This window comes from Thermobia domestica, chromosome 1 (genome assembly GCF_964235325.1).
Source record: "Thermobia domestica chromosome 1, izTheDome1.hap1.1, whole genome shotgun sequence".
Lineage (NCBI taxonomy): Eukaryota > Metazoa > Arthropoda > Insecta > Zygentoma > Lepismatidae > Thermobia > Thermobia domestica.
The window spans coordinates 66,245,451-66,269,465 of record NC_137454.1 but is presented as its reverse complement, the minus strand read 5'-3'; the positions used below and the strand labels follow the sequence as shown (position 1 = coordinate 66,269,465).

Genomic DNA, 24,015 nt, shown 5'->3' with positions numbered 1-24,015 from the left:
GATCTATGAGCTTATTTCGGATTTGTTTCTACTTCGACACGGACCACACGACGGTAAATGTGTACAGGAATTTGAAAAACCAAATTGATTTTAAAAATGTGTTTAATATTAATATTTGTTTCCAAATTAAATTTCAGAAATATGACATTATGAAATACTTGTTTTAGTGATTATGCCAATGAGTAATTCATACTAATTATTGAAAGTAGAGAGCCAGGACGAAACTTATTATCGCTAAAAGGAGTTACATCAAAAGTTGTTCTAATTTAAATGAAAATCAAAATGTGGTCTCTTATGGGGCGTTTACACTTGGTCGATTTAGTCGCACGGCTAAATCGACTCGCTGCATTTGCGACTAAGCTGATGCACGTAGGCCGAATCAGATCGATGTATGTTTTCAATTGCTTCAACCGAAATTGAATGCTGCTTGTCGACTCGCTCTCCTCTGGTCGATTCGAAATCGACTGGCAATTTTAAAGATGTCCAAGCAGAAAGTAATTGGTACAATTTGCGATGTTATAGCAGAAGACTTAAGGGACGAAATTAAATAGCAGTGACAAGAAAAAAGAAAAGTAAATGGTGTTGGATATTTATATTAAGATATTTATATTAAATGGGAATTTATATTAAGAAAACAGTATTTAGAAACATAGTATACGTGTACTTTGATGAAAGCATTTTCTGTAGAGAATCTTTGTTTAGATTTAAGCACTTGTCATGGTTCCACAGTAATAACTCTAAACTTGTAAACATAAATATACTTTCCTATATTATAGAGAAAGACTCCGCTGGTGAAATTAATATATTACACAATCGTCTTTCATATGGAGTCACTCATCATAACCGCAGTATACCACTTGTTAAAATAAAATACTGATTACCTTCATTTTGCAAAAATGTTCCACCAGTGGAAATCAATATCATATTAATCTACTTTCATCTATAGCCAACTCTTTTTTACTATAAAATTGCCATTTTTATGACGGTCTATTATAAACTTGCACTATACAATGTATTAAAAAATCATTGAATAATGAAAAAATGATATGACTTTTAAATTAATATTATCTCGTGAAATTGACAACTTCTTTAGTAGGATAGTCATTAGTAAGTGAAAAACGTGCAGTCCCAGTTGATGTAAACATACTTAGAATCAGAATGTGACCATTATCTATATTATCTAAGTATCCATTATAATGAGGAAGGCTATGTTACATAACCGAAACTATAACACAAACATATAATTTTAAAATATATATACTGTTTTGGTCAGTTGGAGTCTTATTAGTAATGTATCCATGTCTTTCAACGGTAGGTTTACTCTTGCAGAAGGGCGGACTTGCATTACTGGATGCAGATTTGCTTTAAAAAGGCTTAGCTGTTATCGGTACAAATATAGAGAAGTGCCATTAAAGCTTACAGTAAATAGCTACAGAAAGCACTAGCCAACTTGTGTTAGGTAGCTACTAAAAGCCAGAATTTATATTTCTGGGCTTTCGGCATCAAAGGGCATGTTAGCCCGTCACGTTTTCGAGGGATGACGTCCCTTGGCGAGCCCACTGAAAGGGTAGAAAGAAAGAATTGAGGAAGGAAGGAACAGGCCTAGGATCTATGTTAGGTACCACCCAGGCGTTTGCCTAGTGCGAATAAGGAAACCTCATTCAGGATGGTTCGCATTGAAAAGCGTTTGATAGTTTTTCGATCGAGTGCCCCCGCCGGGAATCGAACCTAGGACCACTCACAGTGAAGGTAAAGCAAGAATGGTAGAGTTTGATTCCCTTATATACCTACTAGGGATTCTACTATTCATATTTCTTGTGGTTTGGGTTCTGTTCGGTGCGCTATATTACCAAGTTGGGATTCGAACCAAAATTGAAACTACTTAGCGATCAGCTTCTTCAATATAGCGCGAACATAGTGAAATCACCATGTGAATGACTGTATAAAATTCCGGTAATATTTTTATTCAGACATACACATTGAAGAACAAACATTACAAATTTAGCATGCAGATAGCTTAAAACTAACCATTTGAATAAATAGTAACACTTTCATTAAACAAAATCAATTTAGTTTAACATGTACATTTTCGGCCTGTCGTAGTGACGTTTGTTTTAGTGCTCTTTTTACTGTTCACAAATACTTACATGTTTTGTATGTAGTAACATTATAAATTGATCTTTATAACATTAATTTTTAATTCATACCTGCATTCTATGATTTGAAGTTTTTTTTATTTTAGTTTTAGCCCATAATATGGTTCACTACCGCGGCACGCACACGAGCGATAGCGGTATCGACGTGAAATTCACACTGTTTGTTATTATTTTCACATTCAATTAAGTTTAATGATCACCATAAACAATTTGTATTGAATTAATTTGTTACAATACTTCTTTCCTTCACTACTCTACATAATGTGTTCACCACACCTTTTTCATTCGCTGCTCCATTTTGGTGAGTGTTAATCAGAATAGCATGTTTTAGCACGCTTTGTTCGACCGTATTCCTCCGCCACTGCTATACCGCTACATCATGTCATATTTACACGTGATATAACTAATTCACTAATTAAATATATTTCTTTAACTTTGATGAATTAATATTGAAGGGAAAGGTAACTAATAAATGATGGTTATAGTCCGATGATTAACGATATTCAGGGGGATTACTGTTTATAAATCATTGTATTCTTCCGCAAGCCCACTCACTGTTTCTTGCTGCATTTTTGAGCCAAATTTGGGTGCGATTTTGCAACGGAAGCTTTACACATATAATTTCATATTCACACAAGATCAACCACAGATTACTTGAAACAAACTATCTCGCAGTTCACCAGAAGACGTCCTTTTTCCTTACTGGTATGCGATCTAAATAATTTTTTTCTTGAAATAATAATAAGCTTGCACACTTATAATATTTAAACCTAACATAAAACAAATTTTAGAATAGAGAAAACATTATAAGTAATACTATCTTAAGAAAATAAGGTAAAGTTATTAGTCACTTTAGTATTAATTTGTGATAAAAAGATTTTATATTAATAAAGTAACTCTTACATTTTATAGGCTCCTCTCCTCCTAGCATGACGTCACTAAACAAAGGTGCAATGCGGGAAAACTTACCGCGAAGTACTCTAGTGATGGGTGGTAAGGACACTTGAAATCTAATCTTTATATATATATTGGATGTACATAATTTGATTAACCTAACAATTCCGTTCGTTTTACGTCTCTTCCCCTGATTAGAAATCCAGCTTCACGCACAGTTTGAAACAGGACCACGTTTCCAAACATTATTGAAAAATCCCTATTCTGATAATGTAGTAATCAGTATTATCAATTCTGATTTGAATATAGTTTCTGAAATGTAATTCTTTCTAAAGGTTTGACTCTTAGCGATTATATTAAACTACTGATGATCTATGAGCTTATTTCTGATTTGTTTCTACTTCGACACGGACCACACGACGGTAAATGTGTACAGGAATTTGAAAAACCAAATTGATTTTAAAAATGTGTTTAATATTAATATTTGTTTCCAAATTAAATTTCAGAAATATGACATTATGAAATACTTGTTTTAGTGATTATGCCAATGAGTAATTCATACTAATTATTGAAAGTAGAGAGCCAGGACGAAACTTATTATCGCTAAAAGGAGTTACATCAAAAGTTGTTCTAATTTAAATGAAAATCAAAATGTGGTCTCTTATGGGGCGTTTACACTTGGTCGATTTAGTCGCACGGCTAAATCGACTCGCTGCATTTGCGACTAAGCTGATGCACGTAGGCCGAATCAGATCGATGTATGTTTTCAATTGCTTCAACCGAAATTGAATGCTGCTTGTCGACTCGCTCTCCTCTGGTCGATTCGAAATCGACTGGCAATTTTAAAGATGTCCAAGCAGAAAGTAATTGGTACAATTTGCGATGTTATAGCAGAAGACTTAAGGGACGAAATTAAATAGCAGTGACAAGAAAAAAGAAAAGTAAATGGTGTTGGATATTTATATTAAGATATTTATATTAAATGGGAATTTATATTAAGAAAACAGTATTTAGAAACATAGTATACGTGTACTTTGATGAAAGCATTTTCTGTAGAGAATCTTTGTTTAGATTTAAGCACTTGTCATGGTTCCACAGTAATAACTCTAAACTTGTAAACATAAATATACTTTCCTATATTATAGAGAAAGACTCCGCTGGTGAAATTAATATATTACACAATCGTCTTTCATATGGAGTCACTCATCATAACCGCAGTATACCACTTGTTAAAATAAAATACTGATTACCTTCATTTTGCAAAAATGTTCCACCAGTGGAAACCAATATCATATTAATCTACTTTCATCTATAGCCAACTCTTTTTTACTATAAAATTGCCATTTTTATGACGGTCTATTATAAACTTGCACTATACAATGTATTAAAAAATCATTGAATAATGAAAAAATGATATGACTTTTAAATTAATATTATCTCGTGAAATTGACAACTTCTTTAGTAGGATAGTCATTAGTAAGTGAAAAACGTGCAGTTCCAGTTGATGTAAACATACTTAGAATCAGAATGTGACCATTATCTATATTATCTAAGTATCCATTATAATGAGGAAGGCTATGTTACATAACCGAAACTATAACACAAACATATAATTTTAAAATATATATACTGTTTTGGTCAGTTGGAGTCTTATTAGTAATGTATCCATGTCTTTCAACGGTAGGTTTACTCTTGCAGAAGGGCGGACTTGCATTACTGGATGCAGATTTGCTTTAAAAAGGCTTAGCTGTTATCGGTACAAATATAGAGAAGTGCCATTAAAGCTTACAGTAAATAGCTACAGAAAGCACTAGCCAACTTGTGTTAGGTAGCTACTAAAAGCCAGAATTTATATTTCTGGGCTTTCGGCATCAAAGGGCATGTTAGCCCGTCACGTTTTCGAGGGATGACGTCCCTTGGCGAGCCCACTGAAAGGGTAGAAAGAAAGAATTGAGGAAGGAAGGAACAGGCCTAGGATCTATGTTAGGTACCACCCAGGCGTTTGCCTAGTGCGAATAAGGAAACCTCATTCAGGATGGTTCGCATTGAAAAGCGTTTGATAGTTTTTCGATCGAGTGCCCCCGCCGGGAATCGAACCTAGGACCACTCACAGTGAAGGTAAAGCAAGAATGGTAGAGTTTGATTCCCTTATATACCTACTAGGGATTCTACTATTCATATTTCTTGTGGTTTGGGTTCTGTTCGGTGCGCTATATTACCAAGTTGGGATTCGAACCAAAATTGTGAACTACTTAGCGATCAGCTTCTTCAATATAGCGCGAACATAGTGAAATCACCATGTGAATGACTGTATAAAATTCCGGTAATATTTTTATTCAGACATACACATTGAAGAACAAACATTACAAATTTAGCATGCAGATAGCTTAAAACTAACCATTTGAATAAATAGTAACACTTTCATTAAACAAAATCAATTTAGTTTAACATGTACATTTTCGGCCTGTCGTAGTGACGTTTGTTTTAGTGCTCTTTTTACTGTTCACAAATACTTACATGTTTTGTATGTAGTAACATTATAAATTGATCTTTATAACATTAATTTTTAATTCATACCTGCATTCTATGATTTGAAGGTTTTTTTTATTTTAGTTTTAGCCCATAATATGGTTCACTACCGCGGCACGCACACGAGCGATAGCGGTATCGACGTGAAATTCGCACTGTTTGTTATTATTTTCACATTCAATTAAGTTTAATGATCACCATAAACAATTTGTATTGAATTAATTTGTTATAATACTTCTTTCCTTCACTACTCTACATAATGTGTTCACCACACCTTTTTCATTCGCTGCTCCATTTTGGTGAGTGTTAATCAGAATAGCATGTTTTAGCACGCTTTGTTCGACCGTATTCCTCCGCCACTGCTATACCGCTACATCATGTCATATTTACACGTGATATAACTAATTCACTAATTAAATATATTTCTTTAACTTTGATGAATTAATATTGAAGGGAAAGGTAACTAATAAATGATGGTTATAGTCCGATGATTAACGATATTCAGGGGGATTACTTTTTATAAATCATTGTATTCTTCCGCAAGCCCACTCACTGTTTCTTGCTGCATTTTTGAGCCAAATTTGGGTGCGATTTTGCAACGGAAGCTTTACACATATAATTTCATATTCACACAAGATCAACCACAGATTACTTGAAACAAACTATCTCGCAGTTCACCAGAAGACGTCCTTTTTCCTTACTGGTATGCGATCTAAATAATTTTTTTCTTGAAATAATAATAAGCTTGCACACTTATAATATTTAAACCTAACATAAAACAAATTTTAGAATAGAGAAAACATTATAAGTAATACTATCTTAAGAAAATAAGGTAAAGTTATTAGTCACTTTAGTATTAATTTGTGATAAAAAGATTTTATATTAATAAAGTAACTCTTACATTTTATAGGCTCCTCTCCTCCTAGCATGACGTCACTAAACAAAGGTGCAATGCGGGAAAACTTACCGCGAAGTACTCTAGTGATGGGTGGTAAGGACACTTGAAATCTAATCTTTATATATATATTGGATGTACATAATTTGATTAACCTAACAATTCCGTTCGTTTTACGTCTCTTCCCCTGATTAGAAATCCAGCTTCACGCACAGTTTGAAACAGGACCACGTTTCCAAACATTATTGAAAAATCCCTATTCTGATAATGTAGTAATCAGTATTATCAATTCTGATTTGAATATAGTTTCTGAAATGTAATTCTTTCTAAAGGTTTGACTCTTAGCGATTATATTAAACTACTGATGATCTATGAGCTTATTTCTGATTTGTTTCTACTTCGACACGGACCACACGACGGTAAATGTGTACAGGAATTTGAAAAACCAAATTGATTTTAAAAATGTGTTTAATATTAATATTTGTTTCCAAATTAAATTTCAGAAATATGACATTATGAAATACTTGTTTTAGTGATTATGCCAATGAGTAATTCATACTAATTATTGAAAGTAGAGAGCCAGGACGAAACTTATTATCGCTAAAAGGAGTTACATCAAAAGTTGTTCTAATTTAAATGAAAATCAAAATGTGGTCTCTTATGGGGCGTTTACACTTGGTCGATTTAGTCGCACGGCTAAATCGACTCGCTGCATTTGCGACTAAGCTGATGCACGTAGGCCGAATCAGATCGATGTATGTTTTCAATTGCTTCAACCGAAATTGAATGCTGCTTGTCGACTCGCTCTCCTCTGGTCGATTCGAAATCGACTGGCAATTTTAAAGATGTCCAAGCAGAAAGTAATTGGTACAATTTGCGATGTTATAGCAGAAGACTTAAGGGACGAAATTAAATAGCAGTGACAAGAAAAAAGAAAAGTAAATGGTGTTGGATATTTATATTAAGATATTTATATTAAATGGGAATTTATATTAAGAAAACAGTATTTAGAAACATAGTATACGTGTACTTTGATGAAAGCATTTTCTGTAGAGAATCTTTGTTTAGATTTAAGCACTTGTCATGGTTCCACAGTAATAACTCTAAACTTGTAAACATAAATATACTTTCCTATATTATAGAGAAAGACTCCGCTGGTGAAATTAATATATTACACAATCGTCTTTCATATGGAGTCACTCATCATAACCGCAGTATACCACTTGTTAAAATAAAATACTGATTACCTTCATTTTGCAAAAATGTTCCACCAGTGGAAATCAATATCATATTAATCTACTTTCATCTATAGCCAACTCTTTTTTACTATAAAATTGCCATTTTTATGACGGTCTATTATAAACTTGCACTATACAATGTATTAAAAAATCATTGAATAATGAAAAAATGATATGACTTTTAAATTAATATTATCTCGTGAAATTGACAACTTCTTTAGTAGGATAGTCATTAGTAAGTGAAAAACGTGCAGTTCCAGTTGATATAAACATACTTAGAATCAGAATGTGACCATTATCTATATTATCTAAGTATCCATTATAATGAGGAAGGCTATGTTACATAACCGAAACTATAACACAAACATATAATTTTAAAATATATATACTGTTTTGGTCAGTTGGAGTCTTATTAGTAATGTATCCATGTCTTTCAACGGTAGGTTTACTCTTGCAGAAGGGCGGACTTGCATTACTGGATGCAGATTTGCTTTAAAAAGGCTTAGCTGTTATCGGTACAAATATAGAGAAGTGCCATTAAAGCTTACAGTAAATAGCTACAGAAAGCACTAGCCAACTTGTGTTAGGTAGCTACTAAAAGCCAGAATTTATATTTCTGGGCTTTCGGCATCAAAGGGCATGTTAGCCCGTCACGTTTTCGAGGGATGACGTCCCTTGGCGAGCCCACTGAAAGGGTAGAAAGAAAGAATTGAGGAAGGAAGGAACAGGCCTAGGATCTATGTTAGGTACCACCCCGGCGTTTGCCTAGTGTGAATAAGGAAACCTCATTCAGGATGGTTCGCATTGAAAAGCGTTTGATAGTTTTTCGATCGAGTGCCCCCGCCGGGAATCGAACCTAGGACCACTCACAGTGAAGGTAAAGCAAGAATGGTAGAGTTTGATTCCCTTATATACCTACTAGGGATTCTACTATTCATATTTCTTGTGGTTTGGGTTCTGTTCGGTGCGCTATATTACCAAGTTGGGATTCGAACCAAAATTGTGAACTACTTAGCGATCAGCTTCTTCAATATAGCGCGAACATAGTGAAATCACCATGTGAATGACTGTATAAAATTCCGGTAATATTTTTATTCAGACATACACATTGAAGAACAAACATTACAAATTTAGCATGCAGATAGCTTAAAACTAACCATTTGAATAAATAGTAACACTTTCATTAAACAAAATCAATTTAGTTTAACATGTACATTTTCGGCCTGTCGTAGTGACGTTTGTTTTAGTGCTCTTTTTACTGTTCACAAATACTTACATATTTTGTATGTAGTAATATTATAAATTGATCTTTATAACATTAATTTTTAATTCATACCTGCATTCTATGATTTGAAGTTTTTTTTATTTTAGTTTTAGCCCATAATATGGTTCACTACCGCGGCACGCACACGAGCGATAGCGGTATCGATGTGAAATTCGCACTGTTTGTTATTATTTTCACATTCAATTAAGTTTAATGATCACCATAAACAATTTGTATTGAATTAATTTGTTACAATACTTCTTTCCTTCACTACTCTACATAATGTGTTCACCACACCTTTTTCATTCGCTGCTCCATTTTGGTGAGTGTTAATCAGAATAGCATGTTTTAGCACGCTTTGTTCGACCGTATTCCTCCGCCACTGCTATACCGCTACATCATGTCATATTTACACGTGATATAACTAATTCACTAATTAAATATATTTCTTTAACTTTGATGAATTAATATTGAAGGGAAAGGTAACTAATAAATGATGGTTATAGTCCGATGATTAACGATATTCAGGGGGATTACTTTTTATAAATCATTGTATTCTTCCGCAAGCCCACTCACTGTTTCTTGCTGCATTTTTGAGCCAAATTTGGGTGCGATTTTGCAACGGAAGCTTTACACATATAATTTCATATTCACACAAGATCAACCACAGATTACTTGAAACAAACTATCTCGCAGTTCACCAGAAGACGTCCTTTTTCCTTACTGGTTTGCGATCTAATAATTTTTTCTTGAAATAATAATAAGCTTGCACACTTATAATATTTAAACCTAACATAAAACAAATTTTAGAATAGAAAAACATTATAAGAAATACTATCTTAAGAAAATAAGGTAAAGTTATTAGTCACTTTAGTATTAATTTGTGATAAAAAGATTTTATATTAATAAAGTAACTCTTACATTTTATAGGCTCCTCTCCTCCTAGCATGACGTCACTAAACAAAGGTGCAATGCGGGAAAACTTACCGCGAAGTACTCTAGTGATGGGTGGTAAGGACACTTGAAATCTAATCTTTATATATATATTGGATGTACATAATTTGATTAACCTAACAATTCCGTTCGTTTTACGTCTCTTCCCCTGATTAGAAATCCAGCTTCACGCACAGTTTGAAACAGGACCACGTTTCCAAACATTATTGAAAAATCCCTATTCTGATAATGTAGTAATCAGTATTATCAATTCTGATTTGAATATAGTTTCTGAAATGTAATTCTTTCTAAAGGTTTGACTCTTAGCGATTATATTAAACTACTGATGATCTATGAGCTTATTTCGGATTTGTTTCTACTTCGACACGGACCACACGACGGTAAATGTGTACAGGAATTTGAAAAACCAAATTGATTTTAAAAATGTGTTTAATATTAATATTTGTTTCCAAATTAAATTTCAGAAATATGACATTATGAAATACTTGTTTTAGTGATTATGCCAATGAGTAATTCATACTAATTATTGAAAGTAGAGAGCCAGGACGAAACTTATTATCGCTAAAAGGAGTTACATCAAAAGTTGTTCTAATTTAAATGAAAATCAAAATGTGGTCTCTTATGGGGCGTTTACACTTGGTCGATTTAGTCGCACGGCTAAATCGACTCGCTGCATTTGCGACTAAGCTGATGCACGTAGGCCGAATCAGATCGATGTATGTTTTCAATTGCTTCAACCGAAATTGAATGCTGCTTGTCGACTCGCTCTCCTCTGGTCGATTCGAAATCGACTGGCAATTTTAAAGATGTCCAAGCAGAAAGTAATTGGTACAATTTGCGATGTTATAGCAGAAGACTTAAGGGACGAAATTAAATAGCAGTGACAAGAAAAAAGAAAAGTAAATGGTGTTGGATATTTATATTAAGATATTTATATTAAATGGGAATTTATATTAAGAAAACAGTATTTAGAAACATAGTATACGTGTACTTTGATGAAAGCATTTTCTGTAGAGAATCTTTGTTTAGATTTAAGCACTTGTCATGGTTCCACAGTAATAACTCTAAACTTGTAAACATAAATATACTTTCCTATATTATAGAGAAAGACTCCGCTGGTGAAATTAATATATTACACAATCGTCTTTCATATGGAGTCACTCATCATAACCGCAGTATACCACTTGTTAAAATAAAATACTGATTACCTTCATTTTGCAAAAATGTTCCACCAGTGGAAATCAATATCATATTAATCTACTTTCATCTATAGCCAACTCTTTTTTACTATAAAATTGCCATTTTTATGACGGTCTATTATAAACTTGCACTATACAATGTATTAAAAAATCATTGAATAATGAAAAAATGATATGACTTTTAAATTAATATTATCTCGTGAAATTGACAACTTCTTTAGTAGGATAGTCATTAGTAAGTGAAAAACGTGCAGTCCCAGTTGATGTAAACATACTTAGAATCAGAATGTGACCATTATCTATATTATCTAAGTATCCATTATAATGAGGAAGGCTATGTTACATAACCGAAACTATAACACAAACATATAATTTTAAAATATATATACTGTTTTGGTCAGTTGGAGTCTTATTAGTAATGTATCCATGTCTTTCAACGGTAGGTTTACTCTTGCAGAAGGGCGGACTTGCATTACTGGATGCAGATTTGCTTTAAAAAGGCTTAGCTGTTATCGGTACAAATATAGAGAAGTGCCATTAAAGCTTACAGTAAATAGCTACAGAAAGCACTAGCCAACTTGTGTTAGGTAGCTACTAAAAGCCAGAATTTATATTTCTGGGCTTTCGGCATCAAAGGGCATGTTAGCCCGTCACGTTTTCGAGGGATGACGTCCCTTGGCGAGCCCACTGAAAGGGTAGAAAGAAAGAATTGAGGAAGGAAGGAACAGGCCTAGGATCTATGTTAGGTACCACCCAGGCGTTTGCCTAGTGCGAATAAGGAAACCTCATTCAGGATGGTTCGCATTGAAAAGCGTTTGATAGTTTTTCGATCGAGTGCCCCCGCCGGGAATCGAACCTAGGACCACTCACAGTGAAGGTAAAGCAAGAATGGTAGAGTTTGATTCCCTTATATACCTACTAGGGATTCTACTATTCATATTTCTTGTGGTTTGGGTTCTGTTCGGTGCGCTATATTACCAAGTTGGGATTCGAACCAAAATTGTGAACTACTTAGCGATCAGCTTCTTCAATATAGCGCGAACATAGTGAAATCACCATGTGAATGACTGTATAAAATTCCGGTAATATTTTTATTCAGACATACACATTGAAGAACAAACATTACAAATTTAGCATGCAGATAGCTTAAAACTAACCATTTGAATAAATAGTAACACTTTCATTAAACAAAATCAATTTAGTTTAACATGTACATTTTCGGCCTGTCGTAGTGACGTTTGTTTTAGTGCTCTTTTTACTGTTCACAAATACTTACATGTTTTGTATGTAGTAACATTATAAATTGATCTTTATAACATTAATTTTTAATTCATACCTGCATTCTATGATTTGAAGTTTTTTTTATTTTAGTTTTAGCCCATAATATGGTTCACTACCGCGGCACGCACACGAGCGATAGCGGTATCGACGTGAAATTCGCACTGTTTGTTATTATTTTCACATTCAATTAAGTTTAATGATCACCATAAACAATTTGTATTGAATTAATTTGTTACAATACTTCTTTCCTTCACTACTCTACATAATGTGTTCACCACACCTTTTTCATTCGCTGCTCCATTTTGGTGAGTGTTAATCAGAATAGCATGTTTTAGCACGCTTTGTTCGACCGTATTCCTCCGCCACTGCTATACCGCTACATCATGTCATATTTACACGTGATATAACTAATTCACTAATTAAATATATTTCTTTAACTTTGATGAATTAATATTGAAGGGAAAGGTAACTACTAAATGATGGTTATAGTCCGATGATTAACGATATTCAGGGGGATTACTTTTTATAAATCATTGTATTCTTCCGCAAGCCCACTCACTGTTTCTTGCTGCATTTTTGAGCCAAATTTGGGTGCGATTTTGCAACGGAAGCTTTACACATATAATTTCATATTCACACAAGATCAACCACAGATTACTTGAAACAAACTATCTCGCAGTTCACCAGAAGACGTCCTTTTTCCTTACTGGTTTGCGATCTAAATAATTTTTTTCTTGAAATAATAATAAGCTTGCACACTTATAATATTTAAACCTAACATAAAACAAATTTTAGAATAGAGAAAACATTATAAGTAATACTATCTTAAGAAAATAAGGTAAAGTTATTAGTCACTTTAGTATTAATTTGTGATAAAAAGATTTTATATTAATAAAGTAACTCTTACATTTTATAGGCTCCTCTCCTCCTAGCATGACGTCACTAAACAAAGGTGCAATGCGGGAAAACTTACCGCGAAGTACTCTAGTGATGGGTGGTAAGGACACTTGAAATCTAATCTTTATATATATATTGGATGTACATAATTTGATTAACCTAACAATTCCGTTCGTTTTACGTCTCTTCCCCTGATTAGAAATCCAGCTTCACGCACAGTTTGAAACAGGACCACGTTTCCAAACATTATTGAAAAATCCCTATTCTGATAATGTAGTAATCAGTATTATCAATTCTGATTTGAATATAGTTTCTGAAATGTAATTCTTTCTAAAGGTTTGACTCTTAGCGATTATATTAAACTACTGATGATCTATGAGCTTATTTCGGATTTGTTTCTACTTCGACACGGACCACACGACGGTAAATGTGTACAGGAATTTGAAAAACCAAATTGATTTTAAAAATGTGTTTAATATTAATATTTGTTTCCAAATTAAATTTCAGAAATATGACATTATGAAATACTTGTTTTAGTGATTATGCCAATGAGTAATTCATACTAATTATTGAAAGTAGAGAGCCAGGACGAAACTTATTATCGCTAAAAGGAGTTACATCAAAAGTTGTTCTAATTTAAATGAAAATCAAAATGTGGTCTCTTATGGGGCGTTTACACTTGGTCGATTTAGTCGCACGGCTAAATCGACTCGCTGCATTTGCGACTAAACCGATGCACGTAGGCCGAATCAGATCAATGTATGTTTTCAATTGCTTCAACCGAAATTGAATGCTGCTTGTCGACTCGCTCTCCTCTGGTCGATTCGAAATCGACTGGCAATTTTAAAGATTGATTGATTGATTTTGAGTTTTACGTCCCGTTCAGCAGCGAGCCTATATGAGACGTGGACCTACTGATTAACGTGGAATCCGAACCACATGAGCTCCCGCCGGGAATTTTAAAGATGTCCAAGCAGAAAGTAATTGGTACAATTTGCGATGTTATAGCAGAAGACTTAAGGGACGAAATTAAATAGCAGTGACAAGAAAAAAGAAAAGTAAATGGTGTTGGATATTTATATTAAGATATTTATATTAAATTGGAATTTATATTAAGAAAACAGTATTTAGAAACATAGTATACGTGTACTTTGATGAAAGCATTTTCTCTAGAGAATCTTTGTGTAGATTTAAGCACTTTTCATGGTTCCACAGTAATAACTCTAAACTTGTAAACATAAATATACTTTCCTATATTATAGAGAAAGACTCCGCTGGTGAAATTAATATATTACACAATCGTCTTTCATATGGAGTCACTCATCATAACCGCAGTATACCACTTGTTAAAATAAAATACTGATTACCTTCATTTTGCAAAAATGTTCCACCAGTGGAAATCAATATCATATTAATCTACTTTCATCTATAGCCAACTCCTTTTTACTATAAAATTGCCATTTTTATGACGGTCTATTATAAACTTGCACTATACAATGTATTAAAAAATCAATGAATAATGAAAAAATGATATGACTTTTAAATTAATATTATCTCGTGAAATTGACAACTTCTTTAGTAGGATAGTCATTAGTAAGTGAAAAACGTGCAGTCCCAGTTGATGTACACATACTTAGAATCAAAATGTGACCATTATCTATATTTTCTAAGTATCCATTATAATGAGGAAGGCTATGTTACATAACCGAAACTATAACACAAACATATAATTTTAAAATATATATACTGTTTTGGTCAGTTGGAGTCTTATTAGTAATGTATCCATGTCTTTCAACGGTAGGTTTACTCTTGCAGAAGGGCGGACTTGCATTACTGGATGCAGATTTGCTTTAAAAAGGCTTAGCTGTTATCGGTACAAGTATAGAGAAGTGCCATTAAAGCTTACAGTAAATAGCTACAGAAAGCACTAGCCAACTTGTGTTAGGTAGCTACTAAAAGCCAGAATTTATATTTCTGGGCTTTCGGCATCAAAGGGCATGTTAGCCCGTCACGTTTTCGAGGGATGACGTCCCTTGGCGAGCCCACTGAAAGGGTAGAAAGAAAGAATTGAGGAAGGAAGGAACAGGCCTAGGATCTATGTTAGGTACCACCCAGGCGTTTGCCTAGTGCGAATAAGGAAACCTCATTCAGGATGGTTCGCATTGAAAAGCTTTTGATAGTTTTTCGATCGAGTGCCCCCGCCGGGAATCGAACCTAGGACCACTCACAGTGAAGGTAAAGCAAGAATGGTAGAGTTTGATTCCCTTATATACCTACTCGGGATTCCACTATTCATAATTCTTGTGGTTTGGGTTCTGTTCGGTGCGCTATATTACCAAGTTGGGATTCGAACCAAAATTGTGAACTACTTAGCGATCAGCTTCTTCAATAAAGCGCGAACATAGTGAAATCACCATGTGAATGACTTTATAAAATTCCGGTAATATTTTTATTCAGTCATACACATTGAAGAACACACATTACAAATTTAGCATGCAGATAGCTTGAAACTAACCATTTGAATAAATAGTAACACTTTCATTAAACAAAATCAATTTAGCTTAACATGTACATTTTCGGCCTGTCGTAGTGACGTTTGTTTTAGTGCTCTTTTTACTGTTCACAAATACTTACATGTTTTATATCTAGTAACATTATAAATTGATCTTTATAACATTAATTTTTAATTCATACCTGCATTCTATGATTTGAGGTTTTTTTATTTTAGTTTTAGCCCATAATATGGTTCAATATCGCGGCACGCACACGAGCGATAGCGGTATCGACGTGAAATTCGCACTGTTTGTTATTATTTTCACATTCAATTAAGTTTAATGATCACCATAAACAATTTGTATTGAATTAATTTGTTATAATACTTCTTTCCTTCACTACTTTACATAATGTGTTCACCACACCTTTTTCATTCGCTGCTCCATTTTGGTGAGTGTTAATCAGAATAGCATGTTTTAGCACGCTTTGTTCGACCGTATTCCTCCGCCACTGCTATACCGCTACATCATGTCTTATTTACACGTGATAAAACTAATTCACTAATTAAATATATTTCTTTAACTTTGATGAATTAATATTGAAGGGAAAGGTAACTAATAAATGATGGTTATAGTCCGATGATTAACGATATTCAGGGGGATTACTTTTTATAAATCATTGTAGTCTTCCGCAAGCCCACTCACTGTTTCTTGCTGCATTTTTGAGCCAAATTTGGGTGCGATTTTGCAACGAAAGCTTTACACACATAATTTCATATTCACACAAGATCAACCACAGATTACTTGAAACAAACTATCTCGCAGTTCACCAGAAGACGTCCTTTTTCCTTACTGGTTTGCGATCTAAATATTTTTTTTCTTGAAATAATAATAAGCTTGCACACTTATAATATTTAAACCTAACATAAAACAAATTTTAGAATAGAGAAAACATTATAAGTAATACTATCTTAAGAAAATAAGGTAAAGTTATTAGTCACTTTAGTATTAATTTGTGATAAAAAGATTTTATATTAATAAAGTAACTCTTACATTTTATAGGCTCCTCTCCTCCTAGCATGACGTCACTAAACAAAGGTGCAATGCGGGAAAACTTACCGCGAAGTACTCTAGTGATGGGTGGTAAGGACACTTGAAATCTAATCTTTATATATATATTGGATGTACATAATTTGATTAACCTAACAATTCCGTTCGTTTTACGTCTCTTCCCCTGATTAGAAATCCAGCTTCACGCACAGTTTGAAACAGGACCACGTTTCCAAACATTATTGAAAAATCCCTATTCTGATAATGTAGTAATCAGTATTATCAATTCTGATTTGAATATAGTTTCTGAAATGTAATTCTTTCTAAAGGTTTGACTCTTAGCGATTATATTAAACTACTGATGATCTATGAGCTTATTTCGGATTTGTTTCTACTTCGACACGGACCACACGACGGTAAATGTGTACAGGAATTTGAAAAACCAAATTGATTTTAAAAATGTGTTTAATATTAATATTTGTTTCCAAATTAAATTTCAGAAATATGACATTATGAAATACTTGTTTTAGTGATTATGCCAATGAGTAATTCATACTAATTATTGAAAGTAGAGAGCCAGGACGAAACTTATTATCGCTAAAAGGAGTTACATCAAAAGTTGTTCTAATTTAAATGAAAATCAAAATGTGGTCTCTTATGGGGCGTTTACACTTGGTCGATTTAGTCGCACGGCTAAATCGACTCGCTGCATTTGCGACTAAGCTGTTGCACGTAGGCCGAATCAGATCGATGTATGTTTTCAATTGCTTCAACCGAAATTGAATGCTGCTTGTCGACTCGCTCTCCTCTGGTCGATTCGAAATCGACTGGCAATTTTAAAGATGTCCAAGCAGAAAGTAATTGGTACAATTTGCGATGTTATAGCAGAAGACTTAAGGGACGAAATTAAATAGCAGTGACAAGAAAAAAGAAAAGTAAATGGTGTTGGATATTTATATTAAGATATTTATATTAAATGGGAATTTATATTAAGAAAACAGTATTTAGAAACATAGTATACGTGTACTTTGATGAAAGCATTTTCTGTAGAGAATCTTTGTTTAGATTTAAGCACTTGTCATGGTTCCACAGTAATAACTCTAAACTTGTAAACATAAATATACTTTCCTATATTATAGAGAAAGACTCCGCTGGTGAAATTAATATATTACACAATCGTCTTTCATATGGAGTCACTCATCATAACCGCAGTATACCACTTGTTAAAATAAAATACTGATTACCTTCATTTTGCAAAAATGTTCCACCAGTGGAAATCAATATCATATTAATCTACTTTCATCTATAGCCAACTCTTTTTTACTATAAAATTGCCATTTTTATGACGGTCTATTATAAACTTGCACTATACAATGTATTAAAAAATCATTGAATAATGAAAAAATGATATGACTTTTAAATTAATATTATCTCGTGAAATTGACAACTTCTTTAGTAGGATAGTCATTAGTAAGTGAAAAACGTACAGTCCCAGTTGATGTAAACATACTTAGAATCAGAATGTGACCATTATCTATATTATCTAAGTATCCATTATAATGAGGAAGGCTATGTTACATAACCGAAACTATAACACAAACATATAATTTTAAAATATATATACTGTTTTGGTCAGTTGGAGTCTTATTAGTAATGTATCCATGTCTTTCAACGGTAGGTTTACTCTTGCAGAAGGGCGGACTTGCATTACTGGATGCAGATTTGCTTTAAAAAGGCTTAGCTGTTATCGGTACAAATATAGAGAAGTGCCATTAAAGCTTACAGTAAATAGCTACAGAAAGCACTAGCCAACTTGTGTTAGGTAGCTACTAAAAGCCAGAATTTATATTTCTGGGCTTTCGGCATCAAAGGGCATGTTAGCCCGTCACGTTTTCGAGGGATGACGTCCCTTGGCGAGCCCACTGAAAGGGTAGAAAGAAAGAATTGAGGAAGGAAGGAACAGGCCTAGGATCTATGTTAGGTACCACCCCGGCGTTTGCCTAGTGTGAATAAGGAAACCTCATTCAGGATGGTTCGCATTGAAAAGCGTTTGATAGTTTTTCGATCGAGTGCCCCCGCCGGGAATCGAACCTAGGACCACTCACAGTGAAGGTAAAGCAAGAATGGTAGAGTTTGATTCCCTTATATACCTGCTCGGGATTCTACTATTCATATTTCTTGTGGTTTGGGTTCTGTTCGGTGCGCTATATTACCAAGTTGGGATTCGAACCAAAATTGTGAACTACTTAGCGATCAGCTTCTTCAATAAAGCGCGAACATAGTGAAATCACCATGTGAATGACTGTATAAAATTCCGGTAATATTTTTATTCAGACATACACATTGAAGAACAAACATTACAAATTTAGCATGCAGATAGCTTAAAACTAACCATTTGAATAAATAGTAACACTTTCATTAAACAAAATCAATTTAGTTTAACATGTACATTTTCGGCCTGTCGTAGTGACGTTTGTTTTAGTGCTCTTTTTACTGTTCACAAATACTTACATGTTTTGTATCTAGTAACATTATAAATTGATCTTTATAACATTAATTTTTAATTCATACCTGCATTCTATGATTTGAAGTTTTTTTTATTTTAGTTTTAGCCCATAATATGGTTCACTACCGCGGCACGCACACGAGCGATAGCGGTATCGACGTGAAATTCGCACTGTTTGTTATTATTTTCACATTCAATTAAGTTTAATGATCACCATAAACAATTTGTATTGAATTAATTTGTTATAATACTTCTTTCCTTCACTACTCTACATAATGTGTTCACCACACCTTTTTCATTCGCTGCTCCATTTTGGTGAGTGTTAATCAGAATAGCATGTTTTAGCACGCTTTGTTCGACCGTATTCCTCCGCCACTGCTATACCGCTACATCATGTCATATTTACACGTGATATAACTAATTCACTAATTAAATATATTTCTTTAACTTTGATGAATTAATATTGAAGGGAAAGGTAACTAATAAATGATGGTTATAGTCCGATGATTAACGATATTCAGGGGGATTACTTTTTATAAATCATTGTATTCTTCCGCAAGCCCACTCACTGTTTCTTGCTGCATTTTTGAGCCAAATTTGGGTGCGATTTTGCAACGGAAGCTTTACACATATAATTTCATATTCACACAAGTTCAACCACAGATTACTTGAAACAAACTATCTCGCAGTTCACCAGAAGACGTCCTTTTTCCTTACTGGTTTGCGATCTAATAATTTTTTTCTTGAAATAATAATAAGCTTGTACACTTATAATATTTAAACCTAACATAAAACAAATTTTAGAATAGAAAAACATTATAAGAAATACTATCTTAAGAAAATAAGGTAAAGTTATTAGTCACTTTAGTATTAATTTGTGATAAAAAGATTTTATATTAATAAAGTAACTCTTACATTTTATAGGCTCCTCTCCTCCTAGCATGACGTCACTAAACAAAGGTGCAATGCGGGAAAACTTACCGCGAAGTACTGTAGTGATGGGTGGTAAGGACACTAGAAATCTAATCTTTATATATATATTGGATGTACATAATTTGATTAACCTAACAATTCCGTTCGTTTTACGTCTCTTCCCCTGATTAGAAATCCAGCTTCACGCACAGTTTGAAACAGGACCACGTTTCCAAACATTATTGAAAAATCCCTATTCTGATAATGTAGTGATCAGTATTATGAATTCTGATTTGAATATAGTTTCTGAAATGTAATTCTTTCTAAAGGTTTGACTCTTAGCGATCATATTAAACTACTGATGATCTATGAGCTTATTTCGGATTTGTTTCTACTTCGACACGGACCACACGACGGTAAATGTGTACAGGAATTTGAAAAACCAAATTGATTTTAAAAATGTGTTTAATATTAATATTTGTTTCCAAATTAAATTTCAGAAATATGACATTATGAAATACTTGTTTTAGTGATTATGCCAATGAGTAATTCATACTAATTATTGAAAGTAGAGAGCCAGGACGAAACTTATTATCGCTAAAAGGAGTTACATCAAAAGTTGTTCTAATTTAAATGAAAATCAAAATGTGGTCTCTTATGGGGCGTTTACACTTGGTCGATTTAGTCGCACGGCTAAATCGACTCGCTGCATTTGCGACTAAGCTGATGCACGTAGGCCGAATCAGATCGATGTATGTTTTCAATTGCTTCAACCGAAATTGAATGCTGCTTGTCGACTCGCTCTCCTCTGGTCGATTCGAAATCGACTGGCAATTTTAAAGATGTCCAAGCAGAAAGTAATTGGTACAATTTGCGATGTTATAGCAGAAGACTTAAGGGACGAAATTAAATAGCAGTGACAAGAAAAAAGAAAAGTAAATGGTGTTGGATATTTATATTAAGATATTTATATTAAATGGGAATTTATATTAAGAAAACAGTATTTAGAAACATAGTGTACGTGTACTTTGATGAAAGCATTTTCTGTAGAGAATCTTTGTTTAGATTTAAGCACTTGTCATGGTTCCACAGTAATAACTCTAAACTTGTAAACATAAATATACTTTCCTATATTATAGAGAAAGACTCCGCTGGTGAAATTAATATATTACACAATCGTCTTTCATATGGAGTCACTCATCATAACCGCAGTATACCACTTGTTAAAATAAAATACTGATTACCTTCATTTTGCAAAAATGTTCCACCAGTGGAAATCAATATCATATTAATCTACTTTCATCTATAGCCAACTCTTTTTTACTATAAAATTGCCATTTTTATGACGGTCTATTATAAACTTGCACTATACAATGTATTAAAAAATCATTGAATAATGAAAAAATGATATGACTTTTAAATTAATATTATCTCGTGAAATTGACAACTTCTTTAGTAGGATAGTCATTAGTAAGTGAAAAACGTGCAGTCCCAGTTGATGTACACATACTTAGAATCATAATGTAACCATTATCTATATTATCTAAGTATCCATTATAATGAGGAAGGCTATGTTACATAACCGAAACTATAACACAAACATATAATTTTAAAATATATATACTGTTTTGGTCAGTTGGAGTCTTATTAGTAATGTATCCATGTCTTTCAACGGTAGGTTTACTCTTGCAGAAGGGCGGACTTGCATTACTGGATGCAGATTTACTTACAGCTTCTTCAATAGAGCGCGAACATAGTGAAATCACCATGTGGATGACTGAATAAAATTTTCGGTACTATTTTTATTCAGTCATACACATTGGAGAACAAACAGCATGCAGTTGCTGTAAGTCTAATATCATTAATCTTCCAATAATAATAAATCTTCTTAAGCCTAAATGATTACAATATTATAATAATCCAATTGTCAATTGTGGTATGTACTGAGTTGTGGTTCTTGGTAGATTACAGAATTATATCGTTCATCAGCGATTCATAAACGATTTGGACAGCGCAATTTCCATGTGTTCCCGTTTGCTATAAATGTTTTGATCCATTTTATTGTGCCGTGCACAACATTAAGTTTAGTCTTCATTTTGATGTTGGAAAAATATCTTGTAGTAATTTCATATCCTAGAATACATTATATAATATTCAAAAATACACATCTTCCATATTATTTCATTAATTCATCCGATATATGGACGAAGATTTATAAACACCTGTCAGGAAGTATGCAAGAATTCTGCTTACCTATTATTTGTTCTTCTGTACCGTGACAGAAACAGTCGTAGAGTAAATTCTCATTCAATTCATATTATCAGGCTGTGTCGGTCATGGCTTAGATGTTTACCTTATGCTTACTTTCAATTTGTGTTATAAGGGTGGTTGTATTTTTTGTTACATTATTTTAGTCAAGAACGTTATATGTCTACTTTCACAATCACGGAAAGATGTGTGAGGTGATTTTATTGTTGAAGCTTCATTTTTTGTAAAAAAAAAAAAAAAAAAAAAAAAACACTCTTGTGTCAGTCAAAACCAGTTAATGTAGAAATGATACTAGTTTTGGAGAAATATTATGGAAAATATCTACTTCATAGGGTCGTTTTGTTGAACGAATTGCTACATGAAAAGTCGCAATAGTGCATATTATTATTGAACAGCAGAAGAATTAAGAGAAAAACTAATCTACACGTATAATGCTTAGAGTGAACTGTATTAATTGATACAGTAAAATATACGGTTTCTCTGTAATTTACTAACTTTAAAAAGACAGAAAATGCCTTAGTTTAAATCCTTTTAATTTACATTTATCGCCTAAGAAAACCTGTAGCAAGGAACTTCCGTTTGTTGACTGTCACAATACACATAAAATTTTGAAACGTAGCACTACTATATTTCACATAATTTTAACCTTATAAAATATTTCTTAAAGGAAGGTTTTATGAAAAAGGTTAGGAATTTAAGAATATATACATACATGCATACATTATATATATATATATATATATATATATATATATATATATATATATAGAGAGAGAGAGAGAGAGAGAGAGAGAGAGAGAGAGAGAGATCAGGGTGGTTCAAAAATATTTTTACTGAATTTCAGCTGCGACACCCCTAACATTTATTACACGACTAAAAATAGATACGCTGGTAAAATTTTTAATTTTTAGAACAATATTCAATGGTTGCAGAAGCCGATTGAAATTTTGAATGCTATAGGTATATACACATAGTTATACATATATATTGTTATAAAGTTTATTATACACACTTTTATATACCTATTACAGAATTATACATAAATGCGCATTATTCCTGATTGTATTTCCGTTATTGAAACTTTGTAAAGTTTATTTGTTTACTCTATTTTTATACTTCACTTTTGCATATTTAGTTTACTTAGATTGGCTATTCTTTGAACAGTATGGATAGTGGTTCCTATGTTCCACAACAACTTGAAATAGGTACTGTTTCTGATCCTCGTCCTTTGTCGTAATACCGTTATTCTCTTGTATGAGGCCAACTTTACATTCTGCGTGGTCTTTAACTATAAAGGGAATCAAGAAAGTTCTGTCGCTTTTTGTGGAGGTCTCAGTTCCATTGGCCCTCACACCGTGAGTTGAATGAGTATGAAGATAAGGCGAAGGTCAGTTCTTGGTGTTGATATATCCAATATAATACTTGATTGTGGTAGTTCAATTTCATCGTGAACGTGGGTAAGGACAGAGTTAACACGGGA

The 24,015-nt window shown here is 33.2% G+C and overlaps 1 protein-coding gene and 1 long non-coding RNA gene across 2 annotated transcripts in view; one reads left to right on the top strand and one right to left on the bottom strand.

Moving 5' to 3' along the window:
- LOC145685682 (uncharacterized) overlaps positions 1–16,282 on the bottom strand; it is an 88,003-nt gene extending 71,721 nt beyond the window's left edge. Inside the window, exon 1 of the long non-coding RNA XR_014131464.1 lies at positions 16,002–16,282. This is a non-coding gene — a long non-coding RNA (uncharacterized LOC145685682). The remainder of the gene's footprint in view (positions 1–16,001) is intronic.
- Positions 16,283–20,307: 4,025 nt separating this feature from the next.
- The window catches only part of LOC145685676 (uncharacterized), a 132,528-nt gene continuing 128,820 nt past the window's right edge, over positions 20,308–24,015 (top strand). The window contains exon 1 of the mRNA XM_081758077.1: positions 20,308–20,360. Coding sequence (XP_081614203.1) covers positions 20,321–20,360 — 40 coding nt within the window. The 5' untranslated portion in view covers positions 20,308–20,320. The remainder of the gene's footprint in view (positions 20,361–24,015) is intronic.